At 39.6% G+C, this 11,529-nt stretch overlaps 1 protein-coding gene across 1 annotated transcript; it reads left to right on the top strand.

Annotated features, from left to right (window-relative positions):
• The first annotated feature begins 61 nt into the window (after positions 1–61).
• LOC137137451 (uncharacterized) lies at positions 62–5,023 on the top strand. The gene is made up of 4 exons (XM_067523717.1): positions 62–590; positions 921–1,033; positions 2,108–2,227; positions 2,868–5,023. The coding sequence occupies exon 4, from the start codon at positions 2,870–2,872 to the stop codon at positions 3,776–3,778; it is 909 nt and encodes a 302-aa protein (XP_067379818.1). The 5' UTR covers positions 62–590; positions 921–1,033; positions 2,108–2,227; positions 2,868–2,869; the 3' UTR covers positions 3,779–5,023.
• The last annotated feature ends 6,506 nt before the right edge of the window (positions 5,024–11,529 follow it).

The raw sequence follows: 11,529 nt of genomic DNA, 5'->3' as shown, positions 1-11,529 counted from the left end.
TTTGAATTTTGAAACAGCCTGTACATGTTTGAAACTGTTGATTTAACCTTATGTTTTAAAAAAGAATTTGCTGTTCAAAGGCAAGAAAATAATTACTCGGAGATGGCAAATTTTCCAGTAAAACCTGCATTACAGCGTGATGAGCCATTGCAAGTATGAGGTTGGGGTCTTTAACTAAATTCAACTTTTACCTGCACACAAATTAATAATAAAAACTTTTTGGTCCAGTCCGCTTTAAGAGTCCGCCAAAGTCGTATGCAGACGTGAATTAAAAGGTTTGTACAGTTCCACAGAAAAAGAAGAACCTGCAGTCTTCACTCTAATCTAATGGCTAATCAGCAATCGAAAACAAATTGATATTTCCTCTCTTCCTTAACTTTTTCTCTTTACTTTTTTAAAGGTATTTCAGAGAAAATTGTGAATTTCTTCTTTGTCTGTGCATGTTGCTACTTTGTATGTGCAGTGAGCAGAGACATTTGCAGTTTGAAGTAGCTGTGGTCAACATGATGGATTCCTGTTCTTTTAGACACACAAACTTCAGTTGGGAGACGTCTTGAGTAGATGGTTGTATCAACAAAGCAGAGACTAAGGTTTGATGTGAAAAACTTTCTGTTGTGTTGCTTTGTTACATATGTCACGACATGTTAATTAAGCATCTATTTTCAGGCGAATCACAGCATTTTACTGTCATTAGACACTGTATAGCATCCATGCATCATATACTATGTGACATAAACTAAATTGTTAGAAGCCGCAATTCCAGGTTTCTGAATTCAGCTGAGTTACATTTTATTGCTTTTCCTGCAGGCTGGTCTCACTGCATGACCTGTCCAATACTCTACATGTCTGTTTTACCTTCTTTTCACTGCTATCAGCTGCCAGCGTTGACAGTTTTTGTTATTCCCAATCTTCCTCCACAGATCAGACTTTGTGGTTTTCTACCTTGCTGAGCTTCTTGCTGCACCTGCAGCTGAGAAGGACGTTGTTTGGGGGAAGAAAGTGGAAACCCACTGACCCTTGGAAACAGGTGGAGGTAAGGCCTCTTGGAGGTGTAGGAAAATGGAGCAGAAAGGCAGGATCTTAAGACAATTCTAGAGATTAGTGCTTGTTTCTGGCAATTTGCAGGAACTCGTTTCTCCTTGTAAAATTATCCAGAGTAGACATGAACAACAATTTGCATCGTAATTAATAAGTTTCCAGTTTGCATGAATGGCAGAGCAGGAATCTACTTACACTAAACTTTGCATGAGTTTCTACATGTAGATATGACTCGCATATTACTGCACACAGATTAACACGGAGACATAAATAGGAAAAAGTGAGTTTTTGCATATTGTACAACGAATTTAGATCACTAGATATTCTGCTGTTATTTGAGGAAGGCAAATTTAATTTCTACATTTCCATGTATCAGCGCAGGAAAGCTGCACCTGTAGGAAAACAAAGCTGCGCGTGTGTGTGTGTGTGTGTGTGTGTGTGTTTCATCTTATTTACTACAACAGCTGCCCATAATGCAGTGAGTTCCTGCTGTGAGCCTGAGAGACTGGCGTTCTACAAATGATGAAGAGCTAACAGTCGAATGGGGTCCGGTGATGGGATTTCAATAAGATCAGCAATGTTAAAAAAAATACAACATGTAATCTCTGCAGCATTTAGTTTGACCTCCGTGTTGATTGTACCATGCTGAATAAGAACAGGGATTTGATTAAATTAACACAATTCTTCCTGTACATTATAAAATGTAGACTCCAGTTACATTAAAATGCCTAATTTAGATCCAATCACAACAGGTTGTAGCAGAGCAAATAAACTGTTTCACCAAACCACAGGTGTGATTAAATGACACCCAGATGGTTTCAGAGAACACAGTTTAATGGCTCTGTTTGGTTTGGATACATCCATGCATCCATCCTCATGCAAACCACAGACAGATCAATAAATTGTTTTAAAAAACTGTTTCAAAAAATGGTGTTAGTTTGACAGAGCACGTGTTTAATGTTTCTATACACGTGTGTCTGTTTGTATGCATTCATCAGTGTTGATCACGTCTTGTGTTCAAGTCTTTCAGCGACACTGTGCTTTTTTTATTCAAATCATTGATTTTAAGGACGCAGGAAGGGGCGGCAATAAAATGCAGATACAGTACATGTGGAGCAAATACTGAGGCACGGACATACACCAGTGGGGAGACTCAGACAGAGGACGCTTAGAGACAGTTGTTGATGAGGTAGGTGTTACTGCGTTTTATTACCATTTCAAATCGATGCTGATAAACCCTAGTCTTTAAAAGAATGTCAGTTTACTGGTCCTGGTTGGGACCCCTCTGCCTGTGGGGTTTTCAATTAAACGTAAGACTTAAAACATTCACTGGGACAGAAGGGAAATAATATCAAAGGAAAAACTGATATAAATGATATAACAATTGAATTTGACATAAAAACCAAAATAATATAAATTCAATTGTTATAACATTTATATCAGTTTTTCCTTTGATATTATTTCCCTTCTGCCTTTTTTGCTGTCGTAGTCGACCAATGTCGACAGCTTTTGATCTGCTCCTTACAGCAGGTTCAGCTTGAACCATGGTGGTCTGACCAGGTTAAAGTCTAAAGCGAGCTGGTCAACCCACTAATCTCGCTTCATGGTACAGAGCCAACATTTAGTGTTTAATAATGTGTTAATGTAAAATATGTTGATGTGCAGCTTTAATCACTCGCCTGCTTCCACCCTCACACTTTAAATGGAGTGATGGATAGAGCACAAAGAAAGGGAAATGGTTTACCGAGGGAGAATGAGTCTTGGAGAACAGATAGATGCATATATTATCCTGAACTTATCACATCATGTCTCTTTGTTTTCTCCTCAAGACATGTCACTAAACTCTTCCACCAATACCGATGACTCCCTTTCTTATCCCCAACTCTACTCCATCAACTCATCCCTCGACTTTGAGCTGTTCTGCTCCTTCGCACAAAGCTCCTTGGTCATCACCATCCTGACCGTCACCAACAGCTTCCTGCTCTTCCCCCTCTGCATTGTCGTTCTGTACCTGGGTCTCCAACGATGGCGGCAACAGAGATCCTCTACGGCTGCACTGATGACTCACTCCGACTGCTTCACCTACCACATGGCCCTCATGGAGATCATTAAAGTCTTTGGGACCATCCTTTGCTGCACTGGAATGTACATGTTTGACTTTAAAATGTTATTAGCCTGGATGTTTCTTTTTAACTTTACCTGGTATGGAGAGACATTTTTTCACAATTTAACTTGTGCAGAGCACTACGTGGCCGTCGTTCATCCCATCGTCTACCTGAGCCTGAGAAAACAGAGAGGGATCCGGATCAGAAACATCATCAATGGCTGCATTTGGCTGTTTTGCTTTGGAGGAACATTTGTAAACATTGTATTCAAGGTGCCCGTAACCGTGGATTTCTGCTTCCTCATTTCCTTTTTTATCATCACCTCCTACTGTTGCCTTTCTGTTCTCTATGTTCTGATACGTCCAGGCCCTGGCGATCAGGGCAGGGACCGGGAGAGGGTCGACCAATCAAAGCTGAAGGCATTTTACACCATCCTGGCCATACTGGGAGTGATGCTGTTGAGGTGTATTTGGTATCTGGTTTGGTTTGTGCTGTTAATGTTAAATGATGAGATAAGTCGATGTGTTTGGATCATATGTGACTCTTGGATAAATATCCCCAGCAGTCTGGTGTTGCCTCTTCTGTTTATACAAAGAGCAGGAAGGTTAGCGTGTTGTAAAAACAATATGAAATGAATGAATGATTCATATTTAGATTTTATGTGATCAAGTCCAAGAAAATATAAAGAAAGTTGAGCTGACATGACTCAACTTCCATTCAAGTGCCTTCACATCCTTAGGTAGGACGTTTAAATGTTCCCTAAACAAAAAAGCATCTTGATATTTAAATGCTGGATTTCCAATTTTTTTTCAAGAGCTTGTCATTAAATTTGAGTTGTAATCAAAGTAAAGTCCATAGTTTACTTTGCAACTCCATATGTGTGAGCAACAAGATACCATCGTCTCAACTGAAGGCTCCTCCAAGTGATGTCATCTGGAGGAATTTTTCAGTTAGACATACAGAGATATTTTGATATAGGAAGTTTGATATAGGAAGAATTTAATGAGAAGCAGGTTCAAAATCAGTGAAGGGTTTTTTTTAACATGTTTGTATGTAAAGCACAGTTTCACAAAACTGCAGTAACAGACTTTGTCCACACATTATAATATTGCTATCCACTGTTCATCATAATGAGATGAAAAGCCAAACTGCGGTCAGATTAATACATTGTTGAAAAACGTTTTGGAAAAATGATTACAAGTTGTAGAGTGCGTTTGTTCAATATTTCTATATTTGACTTACTTAAGTGGGACACAATTGCTAATCTATGTATCATCATGTAATGCGGGATATTAGAGGCACTAACATTATTAATGCATAGTAGGTCTGCTCGGTGTTTTGTGTACGTTTGACTCTACGGATGTGTTCATTGGTGTACATGCATTTTAATGCGCTGTTTTCCATTTGATCTCCTTACATAGTTGTCACTTGTCAGTCTGTCAGAGTCACGTTGTTTCTCCTATGCAAATAAAGAACATTTGAATGACTGAGGCAGCAAGGGGCTGCAAATACAGTTTATGTGAAGCGAACAGGAGGAGAACCACACGGAGGAAGCTTAGACACAAATATCGATAAGGTTGGTGTTTGTTTTGTGTTGTGCGTATTTTTACTTTGTGTGTATATGTGTGTGACGTTCCATATAGTTGCCACATCGGGCCTGACGCTAACATTGTGATGTGGAATGCACACGAACAGAATATCTGTAAATACATTTTTTGATTCTTGTTTTTATAACTGTGCTTATTAGTTGTCTGTTGTCTTTTTATCTAAAACCCTTAACCAGGGGCTGTAATATGACCTGTGTACTTGGCATCAGTTGCTTTGTTGTAACAATGTTTATTTGTATTGTTCCTGTTAAAGTAAATTAAATAAAATATAGTTCCAGCAATTTGAATAGTCTTAGACTTTTGACTCTGTGAAGGAAAAACCTTCACCAGTGAAAAATGGGGACACAATAAAATGACCAGAGGAACAGAGGAGTGACCTTTTCGCTTTTTCTCCTCCAGACAGGTCAGTAAACCTCTATTGATTTCCCTTCTTGAAATCACCTTTTCTCGATCAAGTCGTCGGACTCTGTTTGGCTGAATTGCCTCACACTTCCCTCATATTCCTCGATCTTTTGCATGTTCGTCCCCACAAACTCCATCCTCCATCCTCCCTCTCTGCATCCTCATCCTCTATTATGGTCTCCAACGATGGCGGCGACAGCTCTCGCCCTCCACAGCAACGGCCACTCACCATTTAGTTGTCATGGAGCTAACTACAGAGCTTTCTCAAAGGTATTTTTGTTAGGGTTTTATCCGATCACCTTTTCCTGGCACGGAGAAACTTTTTTTCACCTTCTAACCTGTGGGGGTTTGCTACTTGGCTGTCATTCATCCCATCATCTACCTGAGCATTAGAAAACAGCGAGCGACCAGGATCAGAAATATCACCATTGGCTGCATTTGGCTCTTTTGCTTTCTAGGGACATATCCGCAGACTGTAGATCAGATCTCCTTAAACCTCTGTCTCCTAATTTTCTCGTTATTCATCATCTGCTTTTGCACCCTTTCTGTTCTCTGTGTTCTGATTCGTCCAGGCCCCGGAGAACAGGCCAAGAAGCAGAAGAGGTTTCACCCATCTAAGCTGAGGGCTTTCCACACCATCATGGCCGTACTGGGAGTGATGTTGTTGAGTTCTTGCAGTTTGTGTTGAAAAAAAGGATAAATGAATGCATGTGGCTCACGTGTGATGCTTGGGTCAATCTCCCCAGCAGTCTGCTGTTGCCTCTGCTGTTTCTACAAAAAGCAGGAAAGTTAGTGTGTTGTAAAATTGTGGGATGATAACAGATTTGCATCAATAAAGTAATGTAAATATTCAAAATAATTGATACATGATTATAATATGATTTTTAGACTGATATGATCACAAAACAAGCTTAAAGACAATATTCCGTGTAAATTTGTCACGAATAACAGCTAACTTGCTGTATGTGGGTTTAGTTGGGAGATACAGTATGTGCAGATACAGTATCTTTGGCTTTTAAACATGCACAATACATCCCCACTAGGGGGCAGTGTTGCATTTAGCAAACCACTATGAGAACATACATGTTGCATATTGGGTCCTTGTGAATCTCTGTCACCTACAGTTACCCATTGCATCCTTTTGTGTGTGGGTCTGTGTATATGTTTAAACCAGATATTTTTAATGTTCTTACACTATTAAATGGCCTTTATTATTTGCTATCCTGTCCATTATAACAGAGGAAACTAGATTAAAGTTTTAGTACAAATATGTTTCTTTAATGGGACACACTTTGTATTCTGCGGATTTATCTTGTTTTTTTTTTTACTGCTAATAATAATGTCGATGGATATTAATAAAAGGCTTTGTAGGGTTGTGCGTGCAGAAGTTTCATGTAATCTGTTCTAAAAATAGGTTCCAAGCTTCATTAAAGTTTGCTGTATTGTTTTTGTATGTAGGTGATGTTTTCTCTATAGTTTTATTTTCTGTGAGAAGATTTGTCCAGTGACTGATATGTAGAGAGCGTTTACATTTCCAGTTTTAAATAATTATTTTCTTGGCAAATGTTAATGAGATGAGTACTGGATTTCAAGTTTTAACATGGAGATGATCAACTTCTGAGATGTTTCCAAGTAGACAGAGGATGGAGACACAGAGATTCTGCAGCTCATTATGGTGGAGAGTGTCTCTGTCACCACTACCCGGAAGGAAAGCACCGGGTTCCAGGCCCAAGTGGCGTGGAAGTAATAATCTGTGCTACCTGAGGTGCATTGTGAGCAGGTATCTGTGTTGGTTAAGCCCGATTTAAACGTTCTGCTTTGAGTGATGTGGATTCTGTGAATGGTTTTATAAGTTGTAAATTTGTGTTGCTAGTCATTGAGAAGGTGTTGTTACAGACGTCTGTACAAAAGTGTGTATGCATTTATCAATACTGTGATCAGGTGGTGCTGGAAATGACAGTCACTCATACTCATGGATAGAAGGTCTGCACGATGTAAAATTATCACAGGTTTTGCATGTGTGACTGTTGATGTTTTCCTTGTGTGTATAGTGTTTTTTTTTTTTTTTTTTGACGATAACATTTATAAACTGGATGTCATATTTTCCATTTGACCTTTTAATGTTATCATTAACTTGTTTTGTTTTTTTTTCATTTTTCTATCACTGTCATTGTTATGCAAATATATATTTGAATTTACTTTGGCTGAGGCTGCAATAACTGGCAAATACAGCACATGTAGAGCAAAAACTCTAGGTCCAGAAATTTTCAGTGGGAGGACGCAGACAGAGGAAGCTTAGCAACAAATATTGATAAGGTTGGTGTTTTTATTCATTTTTTATATTTTTATAATACATAATATTCTGGATGGCAGAAGGGGGCTTTAAAAGTCCGCTTCACTGGTCATAAGATAGATAAGATGCCTGGATGATCCTCTTGTGCCTGGGGAGGTGGGTTCTTAAATCTCGAGTTATGCTTATGACTTACAGTATCTGCCAAAAACGAGAACTATAAACTGGGGGCACAGGGGGCCAACAGTCGAGCAGAGAGCATCTGCATACATTTTTATTCAACTGGAGTAACTATGGAATATGAGTCAGAATATCTTGTCTATGTTTGATATAACCTATTGGTTAAACGTACATTTTACCTTTGTCATGTCTCTTTCTTCTTCAGAGATGTCAGAAAACTCCCCTCTTCCTTCTTACCTAACCACCAATAAATCCTTTCTCTTTATATTGGATTGCCTCTCATTCCAGCCAAATAGTTTAGTTTTTACCACATTTACCGTCACCAATGCCGTCTTCCTCCTCCCTCTCTACATCTTCATCCTCCATCGTGGTCTCCAACAATGGTGGCAAAGGCGTTCCTCCTCCACAGCAACGACGAGTCACTCTGACAGCTTCACCTACCATGTAGTTACCATGGAGCTGATTTGTGTTAGTGGGTACATCGGCTGTTGTTGTGGTATCTACACAAATGATTTACTAGTATTTACAGTGGGGGAGTATTGTACTACCCTCACCTGGTACGGAGAGACTTTCTTTCACCTTCTCACGTGTTTGGAGCACTACTTGGCCGTCGTTCATCCCGTCACCTACCTGAGCCTGAGGAAACGGAGAGGGATCAGAATCAGAAACATCACTATTGGCTGCATTTGGCTGCTGTGCATTGGAGGAACATCTATCATGGAAAATGATAGGATCTCTTTAACTGTGGATTTCTGTTTCTTAATTTTCTCCTTAATCATCACATCCCTCTGCAACCTTTCTGTTCTCTGCCTCCTCTTTCGTCCCAGCCCAGGAGATCAGGGCCGGGAGAGGGTCCACCAATCAAAGCTGAAGGCTTTCTACACCATCTTGGCCATACTGGGAGTGATGTTATTGAGGTTGACTTGGAATCTAGTTTGGATTTTGGACACGCTGGTAATTGAAATGATAAATGAGTGTGATTGGATCATGTGTGATGGTTGGGTTAATCTCCCCAGCAGTCTGGTGCTGCCTCTGCTGTTTCTACAAAAAAACATTAGCAAGCTGTAAAAACGACACCAAATGAGAATAAACATGAATAAACCTTATTTGGGTGAAAGAAAAAGGGTCACATAACTTTAAAAAGACGTCAGTATTTGACGTCCTGTGTGGATTAATTTCTTGTCTCATGCTACAGCTAGTTTGATTCCCAGCAGTAGCATATTGTAGCTTTATATAGCTTTTATAAATTGTGTGATACTCCTGCCTTGTCTGATTAAAGAATCCAGTCATTAAATGGTCTTTACCAGTTCTCCTGCCTATTATTCTCTATCACTCATTAGAGCAAAGTGCACTGAAACGATGACTGATGTACATCTACTACATGTTGTACTTGTTTTCTGTTTCCGACAATTGGTCAGCGCCGTGACTTTGGTAAGTAGCTCTCTGCACCTGTCATGGAAATACTAAAACAGATCAGAGTCAGCTGGTCCCTTTTTTCTCACTTCAGTCGATGTAACACATCAGCCCTGTGGGACTACAGCAATGTGGCAGAGCGTATGTTTAAACACGAAGATGCATAAGCTAAGATGGGGTTCAGTGTCTTGCCCAAGGATACTTCAACATGTGAGAGCTCCCAAATGTTGCTGTGCAAAATTTAAAAAGCATAGATACGGACACTTGTTTACATAGCGTTTAAAGTGAAGAATCATAAGTTGCACGAGTGACTGGACAGAATACACTTTGCGAAAGTTGCTACAACAGAATGTGGAACATAAATGTGTTTGTGCACAGATAAACACAAAGATAGAAACTACATGTGTAGGAACAGGACCTTTTGCATTAACCAGTAAATTTCATTTTTAGTATTAACGGGGGAAAAAGTATGATGTTAAAAGATAAGATAAGATAAGACAGTCAACCAGCTGCTGTCACATTGTTTATTTATGCAAATTAAGCATATTTGAATGAACAGAACTTATACAAGTAGATTACATGTGGAGCACACACTCTAACACAGGAATCCACAGTGGGAGACAAAGAGAGCAGGCTCAGAAACACACACTGATAAGGTTAGTGTTCTCTTTTAATTGTTTTATTGTCCTCTTAGATCTGCAGTGTTGTTGATAACTGAAATGGACAAAAACCAAATATAGCTACTGTGTATCTCCTCCAACTTACGCTGCTTTTCATTTTATTGTCATGTTTCCAGACATGTCAGTAAACTCCTTCATGCCCTCCAGTGATCCTCAGTGTGATCTTCAGCTTTCCTCTGTAAACTCCTCAACCGTTTTTGAGCTGTGCTGCTTCATGTCCAAACCTGGCAACTTGGTCTTTGCCCTGTTCACCATCACCAACCTCGTCCTCATCCTCCCTCTCTGCATCCTAATCCTCTACCACGGTGTCCGACGATGGCGGCAGCAGCGCACCCCAGCAGCCACGGTGACTCACTCTGAGAGCTTCACATACCATTTAGCCACCATGGAGTTCATCAATGTCTTTGGCAGTGTGTACGGTTGTTTTGCTATCTACAAGAATGACTTACAGATGTTAGTGGTGTCTTACTATGCTGCTTCCATCACCTGGTACGGAGAGACTTTCTTTCACCTTCTCACGTGTTTGGAGCACTACTTGGCCGTCATTCATCCCGTCACCTACCTGAGCCTGAAAAAACTGAGATGGATCAGGGTCAGAAACATCATTATTGGCTGCATTTGGCTGCTTAGCTTTGGAGGGATGAGTTTGATGGTTGTAGTAAGCAGGTATTTAATTTTGGATTTGTGCCTCTTGATAATATCTGTAATCATCATCTCCTTCTGCAGCCTTTCTGTTCTCTGCGCTCTGATTCATCCAGGCCCAGGGGAACACGGCAGGGAAGGTGGGAGAGCTGACCAATCAAAGCAGAGAGTTTTCTACACCATCTTGGCCATATTGGGAGTTCTCCTGTTGAGGTGTATTTCTAATCTGTTTTGGACTGTGATGGATGTGTTGAATGGATGGATCAATGAATGTCTGTCGAACATAAGTGGAGTCTGGATAAATCTCCCCAGCAGTCTGGTGTTGCCTCTGCTGTTTCTGCACAGAGTAGGAATCTTAGCATGTTGTGAGAATAGGGATTAGAATGAATTTGCATATGAGAAATCTTTTCATAGCTATTAGTTTTCTTATTTTTGGCCATTTGGAGGCAGTATAACTATAAAACATATTGACATGGAGTTCTGTTCCATTTCTATTAGACTGATTTGTTATGGTTAACACGAGCCATTTAGTGACTTAGTCTATTTATAATCATATTCCTAATTATTCTTTTTATTTCTTTCTAACTGCACCTGCCAATAGGCCGGAAGCTACATATCAGTGATAAATAATATGATTCTACCCTTTCTCATTCCCAAGGGATCAAAAAGGGTCATTTTTGTTTCCAGTCCTTTTACATGCTGACCCTTAAAGTAAACTATTTGCATTGGTGAGCGACGCACAGAGCATTTAGTGAAGTAAAATGAAAACCCTGACGCTTCAATATTTGAAGCCTAAACATTTATTGAGGCATTGATATTTTTTGCTGTTAGCTTTTGTTTCAACAAATTGTTTGAGATGAAGAAATTGCCATCGCATGCTTAAATGCCCTGCTTTCATAATGTAATATCACTATGCCATGAACTTTTTACATTTTCACCAGATGTCGAATAACCTTAACTTTCTGTGAGTATGGTATAATTGAAAAAGTTTTAGGAAACACAGCAGTGAAGATACTGTATTTGAATAAATGCTGGATATTTACAACACTAACACTATTGATGCAAAGCAGGTGTGTAATACCTGCATCCTTCACAGGTTCTGTGTATTTCTGAATGTGTTCATGGTTTGTACAAGAGTTAATTTTAATATGCTTGCACCTAATTACATTATA

Source organism: Channa argus, chromosome 12 (genome assembly GCF_033026475.1).
Source record: "Channa argus isolate prfri chromosome 12, Channa argus male v1.0, whole genome shotgun sequence".
NCBI classification, from domain to species: domain Eukaryota; kingdom Metazoa; phylum Chordata; class Actinopteri; order Anabantiformes; family Channidae; genus Channa; species Channa argus.
The sequence above is the reverse complement of the archived record's forward strand: the minus strand, read 5'-3'. Positions and strand labels throughout refer to the sequence as shown.